At 56.4% G+C, this 17,734-nt stretch overlaps 5 protein-coding genes across 5 annotated transcripts; 3 read left to right on the forward strand and 2 right to left on the reverse strand.

Annotated features, from left to right (window-relative positions):
• Positions 1 to 108: 108 nt before the first annotated feature.
• Positions 109 to 2,260, reverse strand: E0L32_007787 (uncharacterized protein; the record flags this gene model as incomplete). The annotated part of the gene is made up of 2 exons (XM_031142570.1): positions 109 to 782; positions 832 to 2,260. 2 exons carry the CDS (start codon positions 2,258 to 2,260, stop codon positions 109 to 111), a joined length of 2,103 nt encoding a protein of 700 aa, XP_030993287.1.
• Positions 2,261 to 4,138: 1,878 nt separating this feature from the next.
• On the forward strand, positions 4,139 to 5,833 carry E0L32_007788 (uncharacterized protein; the record flags this gene model as incomplete). The annotated part of the gene is made up of 1 exon (XM_031142571.1): positions 4,139 to 5,833. One exon carries the CDS (start codon positions 4,139 to 4,141, stop codon positions 5,831 to 5,833), a length of 1,695 nt encoding a protein of 564 aa, XP_030993288.1.
• A 3,980-nt stretch (positions 5,834 to 9,813) lies between these two features.
• On the forward strand, positions 9,814 to 11,061 carry E0L32_007789 (uncharacterized protein; the record flags this gene model as incomplete). The annotated part of the gene is made up of 1 exon (XM_031142572.1): positions 9,814 to 11,061. One exon carries the CDS (start codon positions 9,814 to 9,816, stop codon positions 11,059 to 11,061), a length of 1,248 nt encoding a protein of 415 aa, XP_030993289.1.
• A 2,878-nt stretch (positions 11,062 to 13,939) lies between these two features.
• On the forward strand, positions 13,940 to 15,139 carry E0L32_007790 (uncharacterized protein; the record flags this gene model as incomplete). The annotated part of the gene is made up of 1 exon (XM_031142573.1): positions 13,940 to 15,139. One exon carries the CDS (start codon positions 13,940 to 13,942, stop codon positions 15,137 to 15,139), a length of 1,200 nt encoding a protein of 399 aa, XP_030993290.1.
• A 1,429-nt stretch (positions 15,140 to 16,568) lies between these two features.
• Positions 16,569 to 17,681, reverse strand: E0L32_007791 (uncharacterized protein; the record flags this gene model as incomplete). Its single annotated transcript, XM_031142574.1, has 1 exon — positions 16,569 to 17,681. The coding sequence occupies one exon, from the start codon at positions 17,679 to 17,681 to the stop codon at positions 16,569 to 16,571; it is 1,113 nt and encodes a 370-aa protein (XP_030993291.1).
• Positions 17,682 to 17,734: the final 53 nt, after the last annotated feature.

The raw sequence follows: 17,734 nt of genomic DNA on the forward strand, positions 1-17,734 counted from the left end.
TATTGACCGTCAATCCAAGAGCCTAAAAAGGAAAAAAAGGAAAGAAAGACATGGTGTGAAGATGGATATGAACGAAAATGCGAAAAGACCGTGTATTTTTGGTGAATGTCAACTCGAAATCGCTGCCATGATCGCCATCACCGCGCCATAGAAGCCAATGGCAAGAGCAAGATCGTTGGTCGAACCCTTGTGCGAGACATTGCCGGCGGGATTGTCCTCGACCGGAATGGTGCCGGCCTGCATCTGGGCACCAAACACACCCAGGGCGACGAGCAGCACCACCGTCATCCTGCCCACGAACCCCGGGATGACCGAGAAGGTCATGATGGGGACCAGCACTGCCACGGCCATCGAGATGGCCAAATGAGGCAGCTCGACTGGCGAGGACGACGACCTGGCGATATGCCCTGCTTGCCGCATCTCGTCTCGCTCTCGTAGTGCAGTTGCCGGGCGCGACCTGGACACCATGGATGACGCGCGAGAGGACCTCGGAGGCAGACTGGGCAGGAATGGGCCCGATCTGGGCATTGGAGTGAGAGCATCGTCGGACAGGTTGTTCAGGTAGTCCGATGCCGAGGACTGTGACGACGTGGAGGGCGAGTAGGTCGAAGATGGCGCCAGACTGACGAGGTCATCGACCGGCTCAAGGAACCGAGTCTCGATCTCGGCGATGGGCTGTTGTGTAGCCAGGTAGGTGCGATACGTTTCAACGTCGGAGAACGTTGGCGCAGGCAGCTTTTGTGTCTCTGTGAACGAGGACAGTGCGTGATCTGCAGAGAATCCTGGATGTTAGTAGTGGATACTTTCCATTCGGGGAGTGTTGGGACGTACTGTACTGGCCCAGCTTGTACCCAATCTTCCCCAGGATATCAGTCTTGTGCCATTGCAGCTCGCCTCCCGCAAGATACTCGGCCCTCCGCGAAGCTGGCAGGATGCGATTTTGGAGGCGGCGGGTCTGCGTGTCCGCCGTGTCGAGCCGGTGCAGCTGTTCCTCCAGCTCGCTCAGCTCATCCTGGAGATGAAGGAGGAGGCGGTGATTCAGCGCCTCGAAGCGCCTGTAGACGGGCCTCAGTTGCAGTCCGTCGTCGAACCCACCCCTGCTACTGCCGCTCCGCACACTGGAGGCGCCGATGCTTCCACGGCGTGAGCGGTCGGACATGGGAGATTGGGAGGAAAGACGAGCGGCAAGCAGCTCGTATCCAGACAATGGAAGCTTCTCTGCGCGAGGAAGATGCTTGACATGATTTTGATTCGGCGGCCGTGGATTGAGTGCCTTGGCTGGAAGGTGCGGGAGGTTTGCGGAGCCTCTGGGCATCTCGGGCGTCCCGTACTTGTCATGGCGAGATGAGTCGGGTTGCTTTTGATGGCCCGTCGCCGAGGATTTGGGCACCGGTGACCCGTCGCCCTTGACGCTTTGCTCCGGACTAGTGCTTGGGTCCGTGTCGTGGTCCGCCGTCCGGTCGCCAAAAGGATTGCTCTCGGTGCTAGACATGGAGGCGGTTGAGGACGACGAGTTACTCCTGGCGGACGGCGATGTTTTGGCCTCGGTGAGGTCCGGCCGGTGACGCCACCGCGCAGATTCGGCGACAGATCGCTGAATGCTCTCCTCGGTGATGACGGGCGAGTCTGGGTCGAGGAAGCTCAAAGCATCGGGTTTTCGCGCCCTCTTCTCGTGCGACCGCATCGGCTCTTCTGCGTGAGTGGACGCCTTGGGGCGAACCTGCGAGTGTCGGGTGTACGAGACCTGCGTGATGGTCGATCCGCTGCCGCTAGAGCTCCCAGATCCGTCCTGTGCTGTGAGCAGCCCAGTCGGGTTCATCTCAACCAGCGAAGAATCGCGCTCTTGGAGGGCTGGCTGCGCTGAGACCTTGCTGCGCTTTGTCGACGCGCTGTCACCCATCTCCTCTTCGGAAGATGCGATGTCTGAATTGTCGCCAGAATTGATGGGTGCCTGCTGGTGATGCCGCCGAGGCACGGATTTTGAGCGAATGGCGCGGGTTTCAGCAGGTATATTTGCACTTCGCGCAGTGGCACTGCGCGGCCGAATCCTGTCCTTGGATCGCACCGCGCAGGTAGGTGCTGCTGCCGTCTCTCGGATGACAGGCCTGCTGCGGCCCTCGGTTGTGGTGTGAACTGACGTGGCCGACTGTCGGTCATGCTCGCGAGCGTGTGCGACCTTTCGCTCCCCCGCGCCGATGGCCAGGTGCTGATCCGGGAGCACGTCGAGCGTCTCGACGACGGATTGCTTGTTTAAAGACATTTTGAGAGCGCAGTTCCTTTGCTGTTGGCAGCAGACGATGCCAGCTTCGCGTTCGGACGAGACGACGACTGGGCTGGCGAGGATGCGAGAGCGACTGGATTTGTACCTCGAACCCAAGGTAGGACGGGGTGACGGCAATGAACCGGTGGCTGTACGGTGCTGCAAAGCAAATACCGTGTCTCGAATCAATCAACTGCGGCGAAGGCGAGGGGCAGAAGAGCCAATGGATGAGAGACTTGTGGGAGGACAGAATGCAGCAACCATCCCCTCGTTGCTCGCAATCACTCACAAGGAATGTCGAGAATGACAACAGACAGACGAACTGATCACAGTCCAGCAGCAAGCCAAGCACAACGGCCCGTCGCTGGAGGCTGCGTAGATGATCGCACTATGGGGACGTGGATGGCAAGCTTTCCAGAGCAAGACGGAATCTGGGGTACAGGGCGAAACACCAAATCCCATCTGCAATAAAAGAAGAGCAGGGCCATTGGTCTTTGGGCAGCCCAGCTGCACGCTCGTGCGGGCGGGTGCTCCCCGTCACCGTCATCCATCTCTGTAGCGTTGCCAAAAATACGACGAGCCAGGCCCCGTGTGGTCTCGGCTGAAGCTCCAGAGATGTTTCAGAGTGCTTGCCTGGTCTTCTGAAACAGGTTCCAGGACAAAGCCCCTGTCAGCATCACCGATGAGAGATGTTCAAGTTGAATCTGGAGCTAGGAACAGGGGCGAGGGAACGTGCGGCCCCGTCCGTGTCTCCGCAAAAGCCATCCAACGGCCAGAATTCAAATCCAGGGGCAGGGGGCTAGCCAGATCGTCTCAGATTGCCCGGAGAAATACAAGTAGGTGCGAGGTGCAAAAAAGAAGGAGCAACACGGGATCGAACCATGGACCTTAGGATGGATTGCATTTGCTGCAATCCCACGCTCTACCACTGAGCTATTGCTCCAAGGCCATGAAAAGCCGGCCGCAGGATAGATGATTATATGGCTGAATCTGGAGGAATTCATCACCTTTCCAGAATTGGTCCAAGTTGTGATAGACTACATTATTCAAAAGAAAGAGCGATCAAGGGGCTCCTATGAGATAACTGAGTTAAGGGAGTGACCATCTCTGGCTTGTTAGCTCATGCTCTGTAGGAAGAACCAGATCTAGGTGTTCACGAGCTTATGAAATCGACTCCTCCCGCAGATGATTATGATCGTTGAGTAATATCGCTATTGCTATTTGTTGCCCCTCTGAGAATATTTAGTCTACTAAACGAAGACGAGACTTCCTGGATGCCGACTGTAAGGACATGTGCAGTGGCCTTCATTCGTGGACATTGCAGTTGTCCAGTTCGGACCCCATCGTCCCAGTCAGTGCAGTCAGTGCACTTGCATCGTATTGATGGCGGGGTTTTGCAGGTGCCTCTTCCACCTTGTCCTGGAGCGTCAAAGCAAGAGCCGGCAAGTAATTAGGAAGCAGATATTGCATGCAATACGAGGCGGACGCACCGTACTCAACGGCCCTTACAAAGTCTATCCAAATATAGCAATAAACCAGGAGTGAGCTGGGTGGCAGTCTGCCTCTGTCGCAGTCCCCAAAATCCGGTCTAAGCCAACTAGCTACAAGGAGTGAAAAGCCAATTACCACCAACAGGCTTATCGCCCAAAAAGCCACCGAGTCCAGTGTTCGTCCCGCCGGACTAAGTAAAGTTGCGCACCGAAGACCAATCAGATTTTCGAATTCGCGGGAGAATTTTGTGAGTCACGCTAATCATCAATGCGATACGGGTTTCACTGCGGAGGGACCACCACTTTATTTAACCAGCTGTTCAGATCTCCCGCCCTGCTCGCCTCTGCTGCTCTTGCTTATTGACCAAGAGCGCGACGTACACACAAGATGGCGACAATTCACATCGACGACAAGGCCGGCAAGGACGAGCCCGGCCAGCAGGGCACGCCCGAGTCCCCCTTCAAGACTCTCCAGTTCGCATACCTCCAACACCCCGCCCAGACCTACCTCGTCGCCGCCGAGGCCGAGGACGGATCCAAGGAGTGGAAGCCCGCTGCCAAGTCAGCCTTGAAAAAGGCCACCACCTACTATGAGACCCAGCAGAAGAAGAAGGCCAAGGAGGCCGAGCTCGCTGCTGCGCGCCAGCGCCAGGAGGAGGAGCGCAAGGCCACCCTCGAGGCCGCCAAGAAGATCGTGATCGAGCAGGACCCCTCACTACCCGAACCGATAACGATCAAGCTCGACGAGGTTGGCGATCACATCAAGCTGCGGAAGGGCGACGATGGCGAGAAGGGCACCCGAGTTCGCGTGCTGGGTCGCGTGCACCGGGAGCGCAAGCAGAAGGAGCTCCTCTTCATCACCCTGCGCGACGGCTATGGATACATGCAGATCGTCGTGGGCGGACAGCTCGCCAAGACCTACGACGCCATCACCCTGACGCGCGAGACCTCGATGGAGATCATTGGCGAGATCTGCGAGGTCCCCGCCGGCGCTCGCGCCCCGCTCAACCGCGAGCTGCGCGCTGATTACTTCCACATCCCCGCCCACTGGAAGGCCGCCGGTGGTGATGATGCTATTACCAACAGGGTATCAGCAGACAACCAGTCCCACGCTCACCTGCTCGACCTTCGCCACCTCACCCTGCGTGGCGAGACCTCGTCGTCGGTCCTGCTCGTCCGCGACGCCGTCGAGTACGCATTCCTGACTGCCTACCGGGAGCTCAAGATCCGCAAGGTCAGCCCGCCCGCGCTGGTCCAGACCCAGGTCGAGGGCGGCGCCACCCTGTTCAAGCTCGACTACTACGGCCAGGAGGCCTATCTCACGCAGTCGTCTCAGCTGTACCTCGAGACCTGCCTTCCCTTCATGGGCAACGTCTTCTGCATCGAGAAGTCCTTCCGTGCGGAGAAGTCGCTGACCCGTCGCCATCTCTCCGAGTTCACCCACGTCGAAGCGGAGCTGGACTTCATTACCTTCGACGACCTCCTCTCCCACATCGAGCACCTCATCTGCCGCGTCCTCGAGATCCTGTTCGCCGACCCCGTCACCGCCGCCCACATCAAGACCCTCAACCCCGAGCTCACCATGCCCAGCCGCCCCTTCCTGCGCATGAGGTACTCCGACGCCATCGACTGGCTCGTCAAGAACGACATCCCCAACGAGGAGGGCGAGCCGCACAAGTTCGGCGACGACATCGCTGAGGCCGCCGAGCGGAGGATGACCGACATCATCAACAAGCCCATCTTCATCACCCACTTTCCCCGCGAGATCAAGGCCTTCTACATGCAGGTCGACAAGGACGACACCCGCGTCACCGAGAGCGTCGACTGTCTGATGCCCGGCGTCGGCGAGATCGTCGGTGGCTCCATGAGATTGGACGACTACGACGCGCTCATGGCCGCCTTCAAGCGCGAGGGCCTGGACCCTGAGGCGTACTCGTGGTACGTTGACCAGAGGAAGTACGGCAGCTCCCCCCACGGCGGCTACGGCCTGGGTCTGGAGCGCCTGCTGGCGTGGATCTGCAAGCAGCACACCGTCCGGGACTGCTGCCTGTACCCGCGCTACATGGGCCGCTGCAAGCCTTGAGCGCGCCACGAGCGCACACGCGGGGCAGCTGGATATTCTTACTATAGACTCTAGAGTGGAGATGGAGTCGGTGTTGCGCCACGCGTTTCACTGGGGTTTATTGACGAGCCTTTATTGCAATTACAGCGTTTCTCGGCGCAGGGGTTTGTGAGAAGGGTGCATGTTTTCTGTCTAGACTTCGGGAGAAAGCCAATGGACGGAGACTGGGTTGCGGGGGAGATCCATGGGTAGGATCCGGTTTCCAAACATGGTGTGGAAATGGGCAAAGATAGAGAGGAATGCCGATTTCATCGTGTTCTCCCTTCCAGACAGACCGACAGCGTGAAGACGGTATGGTCCAGACTGGGTCGCGAGAGGGCCCTGGATGTGATGTCTCGCAACACCATATGCATCGAGTCGAATGGCAAAAGTGCGTTGATTGTGTTGCAGTGGGTTCCGAGAAATTGTTCCGTACGTGCTGTACTGGTAGCATTGGGTCTACTCTGAATGAATCACGTCCGTAGTGCTCGAGGTATCGGCGCTTGACAACACGGCAAGTGGGCGCCTGAATACTTGACGGAAGTTCATCAGGAGCTACCTCGATCTTAACAATCAATATCCTTGTCATATCCTTGCCCTGGAACCCGGAAGGGCTAATTATCCCACTACCTAAATCCGATGGGCTTGATGAGTAGACAAGTACTTCTGTTAGCAGTCCGTCAACTAATCTGACCCTCACTTGCACGGCTCAGATGCCCCTTTGGACGAGTTGATACCCAGCCAGAAGTTTCACCGATTGGGAGAAAAGGTTCTCTGAGCCAAATGGACACGACAGTCTGGCTCAGTAACTGGGCCTAGGGCGACGATTGTGATAATATGGGACGTGCTCCCCCCAACTTCTTCGACTGAATGCGGAGTACTTATAATGTAGTGTTGAGAAGCTACACACTGAAGCAATGCGGTTGAATGCGAGTGTATGAAAAGAAATCTTGACTCAGTAATGCTCGATTAACAACATGAAAGGTGGGCTTCTAGAGGTGTTACTCCAAGGAACGGGAAATGTGTGGCGGTGAGGGTTCTCTCGAGAATAAGCTTTGGAAGAAAGGCAGTAAGGAGAGAGCTTGGGAGAAACGAATACACTATGCTAAATTCGGTTTACTACGACTTAGCTGCAGGAGGGAGAGGTACCAAGCCACAAAACGAATTCCACTTCGGCGCCAATGCTCCAAGGTGAATATTGTTCACATTCTGCTCTAGGTTGAATTCACGGCCCGTCTTGCAGCCATACGAGCATATGTAACAGAATTCTGTTTCTGGTTACTTTGACGCTCTATGTGCCTTGTACACGCTGATCTCAAACAGTCAAACTGAACAGACAACCCTGCTGACGTGCATACCAGAAAGGAAGGCCATCCGTCCCACACTGACTGAAAGCTATAGCTTTCTTCTTCGAGTGACACATTGAGACGCGAAGAATTCAGGCTCCGGGGTGGATCGTGAGTACCGACCAATTAAAATCTTGACACGGCCCTCTCTTCGTGGTGTCTTCTCAGGGCCAGGCCGATTGGCCTAACTCGCCTGGACCCTGACCCACTACCGAGGTCCAGAATTTGTTCTCTATCGGAACGAATGCACTATGGCTTGCTAGTCATATTAGCTATTGGTTCGCCGGACAGGCCTGGGCCATTAGGATCTTGAGGAGGAAGCTCCGCCGTTGCAGTTGAGGAAGTAGGTTATCCTTGTAGAGCACCAGGGACAGCACCCTAGATGCGTTGACAGTTCCTGATCTCGTTTCAGGTGTACGCCCTCCCGAAGATGCTGAATACCTTCTTCTCTTCAGTCGCTGCCATCCGCGCGGAACTCTCCGTAGCTACATCGTTGTTTCTTAGTGTGCCGTGCCGCTGGACGAAATATCACACGAGATCATGAGACACATGAAGTGACGATGCCGCGGCCATGTCACCACGTCAGATCAGGCAGACCGTCTGGTTGGAACACAAGGGACTGTATGAGCACTGTGCTATCGCCGCCAACGAGGGAGAATCCAAAGCTGGGACAAGGCGAGCACTACCCTGTTAGGATTAGCAGACCACGCTTCGGTACAGGTTGCTGCTTGCACAGCAGGTCCAGCAGGCTCAACAGGGAATGTACGGTTGGTTCTTCTGGCCATGACCCACGAGGAGTGCACAGTACGAAACTCACTGTCTGAACTCTCCAAGAAAGCAACAAGGTTTTCATGGCATCATATCCCGTGGTGATGTGTGGCTTACAGGTACAGTACGGTACGGTTCTGCCAGCTGGTCCAATCACAGGGCCACAACCTGCGATCTCCGGCAAAAGCGCCGTGGGTGTGGTCCGGCCAATCAAGAGACGCGGAGCCAGGCCCGGCCAATGTCAAAATTTCTGGGACTGAGATCCCTGTCAGTGCCAGCCGACTTTTTGCCACGAAACCCCTATGCGGGTGTGAGTTGTTTGCTTGGGGGTGGGAGGGTTCGTGTGCTTGAACGCCGAGGGGAATCCTGCTTTGATACTTGTACAGTGCTGGCTGCCAATCAATGGGACTCGCATCGCCCAGCCAGGGCTCCCGCGGGAATCCATTGAGCTGGATGTTGCCACCTTCGGGCGGAGGCCGGGGTGTCAAGGATGTGTGCACACTTGTTCAATTACGGAAGTGTCAGGCCCGCCGCTGGCTTTGGACCCCCTGGCTGGATCCATCATCCACACTGATGCCGTCTTTGGGTTGTTGGGTTTGTTAGCGCCCGATTCGTCATTGTCCACAGCTTCGACACAGGCCGCAAGCAGCGGTATGCACTCTGCCTAGTTGTGTGCTTACCATCTACCTAGGTATCAATGTCATGGGTGTGGCACGACCCCTCTTAACCGCATGTTTGCGACGCGCGATCAGTGGGTATGGCACGGATCTCATGCCAACCATGCCGTCCGCTTGGGGTCAGAGAATCACGAGGCAGAAGCTGGTCATGATGATGATGATGATGGTGCTTATGAGTAATCCCTATTTTCTTTTCACCCATTTCATCCCTTCCAGCTTTGACTCCTCGGCGGCGGTCTCGCAAGATACGAGTGCTCTTAAATTTACCGGCCTGCCGACTTTCACACATGCGTACTTCCCAGGGCCTCCTCAGCTTGCCGTGGCCCATTCCGGACGGTCTTCCGGGTCCAGTCCAGGGGCTCTGCAGAGGTGCAGAGGCTCCAAGTACCGGTACAACCCCGACTCGCGCGTTAGATATCCGCCAGAGTACAGCCGGGTAGTTCCATCAACCATCAACTTCGCGTCATTCAGCCATTCTATTTGTGCCCGTCCGTCTGCGGCTCCATTGTCTCCCTTTCGAGGCAAGCTCGGCAATGTGCTATCGTGTAGCACCAGCGAGCCCTTCTTCTCCCAGCCAGCAGCAGCCAGCTCAACAAACCAGCTCGCACAGCGGCAAAGAAGCAAGGATCAGCTATTCTCCTTCCAGAAGAACGAACTGGCCATCCGGATCACCCACCCTTGCAAAATCCTGTTCTTTTCCCTCCAACTGTCACGACGACTGTGGAAACCCTCGTCCACACCCAAACCGTCAACTAAAGATCTCTTGCCCCCGCTCCCCGTCTTATCTCCATCCGCCCTGTCCACACTGTGTCGTCTTGGCCGGGTTGTTTGGTCAGCAAGGGATTTGACGGGATTCCCTCCGCTTGATCCCATCCTTCTAGGAGGCTGTTAGGCCCTTGACAAGAGAGGTGCAGACGGGTCTGGCGAAAACCCCCAGTGCTTCATCACAACGTAACTTGTAATAGCGCCCCGACACGCTTGTCATCAACACCCGCGTCCCACCCTAGCACCTCGAAACCCCCCCTTCCCCGTACCCCGAGGCGCGACCCCTTTTGCAGCCCAGCGCGCTTGACGGCACCTCCAGCATCGCAGCAGGAGACTAAACCTTAATCACGAAAGACTCGCTGGACCCCTACTTAGTCGGCTCCCTAGCCCTCTTACCATATCCCTGATGGACAACGACGACGGACAATACGGCCACGGCGTCGACGGCCACCACCTGCAAGACCTCCACGACGACGACGACGACGCCCACGACCCGGAGGCGGCGGCGAGAGCAGGGTCACACGCCCACCACCACCACGATGTGAGTTACGCCGCCGTGATGGGGATGCCTGACATGATGGGCGGCGGGATGCCCACGTTCTCCTCCGCGACGTACCCTGCAGTGGGCAGTGACGGGTCAGCAGCCGCCCTCGAGATGCCGCAGCTGGCTCCGGCGTACATCACGGACGGCTACCACCTCCAGCAGCCGCAAACATGGCAGGACCCGCTGATGGCTGACCACGTCGACCCTACAGACCCCGTGCAATGGACCTGGGCCAATGCCGCCGCCGCAGGCCCGCAGCACGTCGTCGCCATGACGCAGCAGCAGCACTACGGCGTGGCCGCGCCGCCCACGGACGCGGCGGGGCAGGCAATGGTCTACTATAACCACAACATCCCGTACGGGAGCATGCAAGAGGATCTCGGTGGCGGCGGCAGCAGCAGCGGCGTGGACGCCAAGGGGAAGCGGAAGCAGACGAGCAGCAGGGCGGCTACTACGACGACGACCAAGAGCCGGCCCAAGGCGAGATCCTCTCACTCCTCTTCCAAATCGACGGCCAAGTCCGCAAAGACGACAGCGACGCCGGCGACAGCGACAACGACAACATCCTCCTCCTACCCTCCCTCCTCGAAAGCCTCGCCCACCTCCACGATGAGCACGGCACCTACCGAGCCCGAACCGCCCTCGACAGGGTCGCGAGGCCGACGCTCGAGCACAATGGCCGACGCCGGCAGCAGTTACTACAGGGAACAAATAAGCGGCGGCGGCGGCGACTACGGCGGAGGGCCGTCGTCGTCCAAAAAGACACAGACGCAGCGGGACCGGGAGCAGAACCGCGCCGCGGCGACCAAGTGCCGGGCCAAGACCAAGGCGGCCATCAACAAGCTCGAGGAGGACGAGCGGTACGCGAGCGAGCAGCGCGCGTACCTCGCGGCCATCGCAGACCGCCTCCGCAGCGAGGTGCTGTTCCTCAAGTCGGAGCTGCTCCGCCACAGCGACTGCGACTGCGTCCTGATCCAGCAGTACCTGGCCCGGATGGCCAAGCTCATCAGCCAGGGCTCCGACGAGGAACCGGCCCTGCCCGCTGGGCCCAGCACGTACGGAGACGGGGACGTGGCGGCCCCGCCCGGCGCGCCAGACGAGCGTGGATGAAGGGGAAGAAAGGGCCGGCGAGAAGACGAGGGCGGGTGAACTGTTGGACTCTATTGGGCGGGCGCCAGACCTACTGCTCAGCTTGGTCTGCTGTCACGGTGCCCCAAGTGATACCCCGAGACCATGAACCTTGAGCGTAGCATCGCTTTTGTGTTGTGAGAGGAACATTTTATTTTCTTCCTATGATGAGGAGGACTGGAGGGCAAGAGCGGCTTTTCTCTTTTGGGATTCGGGCGAGGGACAGCGACTTTTGGCGTACTGGTCCCTCAAACGTCTAGCAAGTGCTGCGGGATGAGCGTTTATGCGATAATTTATAATATTTGAACGGTCCACACCCGTCCACGCGTGCCCCTTGTGATAGCTGTGACGGATCTATACGCTCTGCATGACGACCGCCAGGGGAAGCGAATGCCAAAATGCCACCGGGGCACCTTGGATGGTACTCTTGACTTGACTGACCGGATCGACTTACACATAGTCATTCAGAGAGCGGGTGACGAGGTACAGGGAGCCACAGAAGCCGGCATACGTCGTCAGGAGCTCCGAGCCTGTCGAATAGGCTGCCGCGGTGGCTCACCCTCAAACAGAACACCCTTGTCTGCCACACTTAATTTTTAGATAATGGCCAATCTCGTGACCTTTTCACTCGATGCAGCTTCCTCCCAGCGGTGAAGCAAGGATGGCCAAGGGGGTGTCGAACAGCGTACCAAAAGCGGGCAGGATTTCCCACACCTAGCCCGCGTCGAATGTCCAGTGATGGTGCCCGACGGAGGTCCAAAGACAGTCTAGATATTGGCAACCGAGTGAGCCTCCTAAACTCTGACCGGCTAGATACAGCTAGCTGGATGAGCGGTGCCACGGTTGTTGCTACTTCCGTGGAGATGGGTCTGCGGCTTGGTCCTGTTGGGTTGCCAGGGGGGGATTGGAATCAGTTTCACAGGCAGCAAACCCTCGATGCCTCCTGTTTCCATGCACCCAGCAATCCCTTGCATACTTCAAAGACCTGGTAACGTGTCATGGTGACATGGTTGTTTGTGCTAACAGGTGAGGTTGGCACGGAGTGAAGTGCGTACCCACATGGGGGAAACATCGAATAGAGCGGCTCAGCGCAGGGAAGTTGGCACAACAGTTCTGCCAGACGGGAGAAGGAATAGAGAGGATCCGGAGATTTGTTCTAGGACCATAGGAATATATGTGGACGGTCGTATCTCGCTTGATGTATAGTAAAGCTCAGGGCAATGACGTAGTCAACGTGACGTCGTGGTGTGACGTCGTGGTGTGATCTACAGAATCCATATACAGGTTGGAAGCAGGACTATTCAAACCTATGCCAAAGTGGCCTCAAGGCCAGATGATTCATCCTATCCAGGCGCACAGACGACACGAATACAGTACAGTACCGTTCTACGTCAAGAGATGATTTAGTCGTTATGTCTTGGTGTTCACATAGGGTTTTGACAACCATAACACGCGAGTCGAGAGCCTTGAACGGAAAGCAAGAAAATGCTTCATTCTATTGCTCAATTACCCATTCGGTCAAAGAATTCTTGCTGTTCATTCCCCGCGGGCATCATTGAAGGTGTCCTCGAAGGCCCACGGGTCCGTTAGGCATTTGGGAAGCCAAGGATAAGCACTTGACTATCCATCGAGCCTCTTTGGTTTAGGTAGTGGGATAGCCCTTCCTAGTCCCAGAGCAAGGATGTAATCACGATACTGACATTGAGGTATCTCCTGATGAGTGTCCGTTAACTCCCTGTGTATTCTGATCCGCCTGTCAGTTATGCTGGCCACCCTTTCAGAGTTCCAGGGCCCGGGACCGCAAGTATTTGCCTTTGCGTATCCCTTGGCCTTCAAGCGAGGCGATGGCCAATAGCTGACAGACGGAAGCATATCTTTCAATTCAAGACAGTCACAATTACGGCCATGGCACACTGTCCGACCCCTCTCGACACCTTTTGCTCCACAACGAAGAAGAAGGGTCCCTGCTTTGTTTCTGAATGGGAACCAGCTTCTCATTCACCTAGTACCAATTAGCCAATCCAAAACCGTCCGGAGGAAATGCCGCCAATGAAGACAAGCGGCGCAAAACTAGGGACGGGTCACCAATCAGGGGCTGAGCATCACCCCTACGTCACGGCCCATCCCAAAAGATTCTGTACTCCGTAGACTGCGGGGATGGGGGGATAGTACCCCTGGACATGTCTGAAATCCGGGCGAACTAGGCGGTACCCACGGTGGCAAATGTTTAATTTTTCCCTTGTTTCTCTTTCTCCTGCGAGGCGGGCGAGGGTGGGCATCGGCACGTCAACCGGGAAGATATCCTCGTTAGCTGACTGGATGCGGTGTAGAGTTGCATCAACAAGTACATTCCGGATCGGGTGTCTCGCGTAGAAGTCATACATCAAGAGTACATGCCGCACCTCCGCCCTGCATAGTGAGACACCCTGACAGATGGGCAACAAAGTATCGTGGCACGCATGGATTCTGTAATCCGGTTGCCACTGCTCGGTAGTGGACGGACAGATCTCCCCACACCTTCTTGATGTCTTGGTTGGCGCCAAGCAGATAAAGGCCGGGTCCCCGCTCTTAACAAGGATCCCAGAACCTGCTCCCGACCAATTGTGGTTCCAACCCCTCTAACTTGTATTGTTACCCCCCCGGAGAAGTCTCCTTGAGGCACTCTCTTCTCTCATTCGAACGTAATCCTGCAGCCTGCTCCATATTACTGGAAAACCTGTGCCAGAGTACCGGGGTCGCCGCGTCATATCTCCCACACCCGTTGAGCCATCCGGCCGTGATATGGTCATTACGTTGAGCGATTCGATATCCACACCCCTCCTAGGAAGATTTAGAAGTCGTTCTCTTATCTAGCACGGCCATGGAAGGGTACACAGATTACTGGTCTTCAGTAAACGACCCAAAGTCAATGCCTCACGGCGAACAGTTCACTCCTCGTCATCCACCACCACACACGGCACAGATTCACTTGGGCAGGACGACAATGACTACCGCACCGTACAGTACGTCTGGCATGATGGGTGGGCCCGCAGTGGCTCCTTTCCCTTACCTTCACAGCGACGATTCCTCCAATGCTTCGATGCCCAGGAGCTACGCGTACCCGGATGAGTGCATCCCGGGCTACCAGCAGCGGTGGGAGCAATCTAGCTCGTCGTCACTAGGCTTCGATCATGACTCTCAACCGTCTATTGCTGGAGGCAGGTGTATAGGTGGTCCCAATCAACCGTACCGAGGCTTGACGACGCAAGCCTCGGGTTCTGACGACGATGATGCGACGGTGTATCACACACCACCTCACGAGATGTTTGACGATGCTATGCGGGATGCGCAGGACGAGGAACGGGCCGCGCAACTACAGGGGCGGAAACAGGCGATGGGGCAGAACAGGCAACGACAGTCACATGTGGCGTCGCAGGAGGGTGGAGTCCCATCTCCGTCCGAGCACAGCAGAGAAACCTCGGCTTTGCCCACATCACCGTCGACAACAACGACGATGTCATCGCCGCCACCATCAAAAAACCCACCAAAGTGCACTTCCAACTCTGTACCTTCAGGACCTGGTCCTCCCAGTAGATCCCGGGGCAGACGCGGCCGCCAGCCCGGCGCTCCTCGACGGACCTCAAAGTCTTCATCAGAGACGGCGAGCGCAGATGTCACCGGCGAGGGCAGTTATGCCACCCCCCGATCGCCTCCAAAGCCCACGCAGCGCGAACAGAACAGAGCCGCCGCCACCAAGTGTCGGGCCAAGGCCAAGGCGGCCACGAGCAAGCTCGCCGAAGACGAGCGGTACATCAGCGAGGAGAGGATGCGCCTCACCGACGAGGCCGACCAGCTCAAGGACGAGGTCCTGTTCCTCAAGTCGGAGCTCCTGCGCCACAGCCACTGCGATTGCGTCCTGATACAGGAGTACCTCAAGAGGATGGCCAAGATCATCAGCGAGGGCTCTTTGGACCACTCGTCAGCCTTCCCCGCTGTTTGGGCAGACCAGGGGAGCGTAGGCTCGTCGTGCTATGCCGATGGTGCGCACGGCGATGTCGAAATGGTGAACGAAGGGGAATGAGGGTGTTTCTGCGGACTCGGCGGGATACTTATCCAATCTTTTCTTTCTCATTCCTTGCGCGTTCGTCCTTTTTTTTCGGCTCTTGGAGAGGCGTTCAAATTTCTTTCACGGTATGACTTTTCCCGTTCAACAACCTGCAACTTTGCCGTCAAACGCAGAGCTAATCAACAGGAACGAGTATGCTACCCGGTGCTTCACCTTGAAAAGGTGCGACAGACACAGTAGCAGCTGGTCTGTTTCATAGCCCCAAATCACTTTTTTTCAAATCTTTGCTGGAGGAATGAAATGTCTCTCACTCGGATCGTATGCACATGGGCTAAACATGTGCGATCTGAGTGGGACGTGAAAAGGTGTGGTGTTGTCGGCAAGAGAAGACCATGCATGACACTGGGCAAAGTAATGCCCGTGGTGACTGATACCTGGTGAGTATCTAGCCCCCCGACAAGCTGACATCGGCCTCAACTGCTCAATGGGGTCGGCAGGCAGGTATTTATGTACAAGACGTGACAGACCTCCCGCACCCGCTAGTCAGGGAGGCCGGGAGACCCGTCACACTTACGAGATTGGGGGGTGAGCATATGTTCCCTCATCCTTACGACACCTCTTGCTCGAACGACTGAGATCGGGTCGAATCTCCGTCAGAGACATGTCATGGTAAGCCTAGAAAACCCCCCTAGCTCACTACAGAGCACCCGTTCCTGCCGATCCTCCGCACCGATTTCGATGGCCAGCCGCGTCTCCGCTCCAACGCAGCTAAGCCCCCCCGGGGACCTCCACTATTAAACCTGCAGGTTGAGTGAGACTCCTGATGGAGTATGTCACTCTACATGCACTGAGGATTCGATCCGATGCCTCCTGGCTGGCTGGCTCTATAGCCATGCAAGGCGTCTGGCTGTAGAGATGGCACCTAGTCTGACGGCAATATGATCGAGCTACGGGTCATGATAAAGCAAGCGAGTACTAGGTTTGTCAAACTGCCGCATCCACAGTAGCCCGGAGACGCACGATGCTCTCGTTGGAAGATGGCAGTGTCCCAAGTGACAGTCGGACTAGTTGGCAGAATGCTCAATGAAGCATTTGGCTATCCATAAGCCTGTCGATTTTAGGCAGTGCAATAGCCCTTGCGGGGTAGCAGTGGAAGTGTATGAATTCTCATGTCAACAAGTAGGTGTCTCGAGATGAACTTCCATCAACTATTCTGACCTTTATGTGCCTCCTACTCTGCCACCGCTGTCGCAACATCGATCAAGTGGGTGTCTGGTTGACAGAAGTTCATCAGGAGCTACCTCAATCTTAACAATCATTATCCTTGTCACATCCTTGCCCTAGAACTCAGAAGGGCTATCCCACTACCTAGATCCGATGGGTTTGATACTTCTGTTAGCAGTCCGTCAACTAATTTGACCATCACTTGCCCGTCGAACCTTTGTCAGAGACATGTCATGGTAGGCATAGAAACCCGCCTGCCCTTGTCGACACCCAAAAAGTCCAGGATCTTCTGGACAGCCTGCTCATCGCCGTCCACAGTACCCGCCAATCCCTCATCCACCCAACCTTCTGTCCACCCGCCCCCAAAGTCAATCAGCCAAGTTTGATCCTCATCGTCGACAATAACGTTGCTCGCTTTTCCGTCACCCCAGACCACGTCGATGCCGTGCAGTTGTTCAACTGTCTGGCGGATCTGCAACGCCCACTTCTGCCTCCTCTCTGCCGCTGTCGCCGCGAGGTCAATCTTGCTCAGGCTCCGTCCCGAGACCCAGTCACGCAACATGCCTATGATGTTGCCCGTTCCGTCATGCCTCACATAGCCCAGGAGCTGTGGGACATGCATTGGCGAACGGCTCTGGCCTGACTGACAAGCATCACGTATTTTTTGAAGGGCCACCAGTTCATTCTCCAGTGTTGGGTCAAGCAATCCGTCCTTCTGCGCTCTGCAAATCATCTCTCGCCCTTCGGCCAACACTTGGCTAACTGTGCTGCCCGAGCCGCGTACAAAGGTCTCCAAGACAATGACGTCCTTGGGCGAGTATTGAGGTAGACTGGTGTCAATATCAAAATCCTGTTCCATGCCGCGGTCGCGAGTGGGCTCGAGGTCCGTATAGGTTTCGCTGGCGGGGATGGGATCTATTGAGGCCTTGCCGCTAATAGTCTTGAGACCGAGAGTGATCGTCAGGGGATATAGGAGAGAGTGCAAGTCTTGTTCATTTGGCTCGCATGCTGATGCGTTGCGAGAGGCGGCTTCTCTCAAAGTGGCTCTCCCGGCCTCGAGAATAAGCTCGAGAACCTCATCTAGAATCGCTTCATATTCCTCCATGTCCTCTGTAATGGTGACTCGACCAAGAAGATGAATAATGCGATCTTCGAGGAGTTCGCTATTGCACTGGTCTCGACGATCGAGTCGAGAGGAAGAACTTGGGAGAACAGATAGGTAGATCCGCTGACCGTTGAAATCGAAAAGAATACCGGCGCCATCACCATCCCCGGCATGAATTTGATACACGTCAATGTCATCCATGTCGCTGATGTCGCCGGAGTCACTCATATTGGGATATTGGGGAGACGCAGCGGGGGGAAAAGCAGATTGCTGCCTGATCG

This window comes from Thyridium curvatum (assembly GCF_004353045.1).
Source record: "Thyridium curvatum strain D216 chromosome Unknown NODE_48_length_316412_cov_78.264379, whole genome shotgun sequence".
Classification (NCBI taxonomy): Eukaryota; Fungi; Ascomycota; class Sordariomycetes; order Thyridiales; family Thyridiaceae; genus Thyridium; species Thyridium curvatum.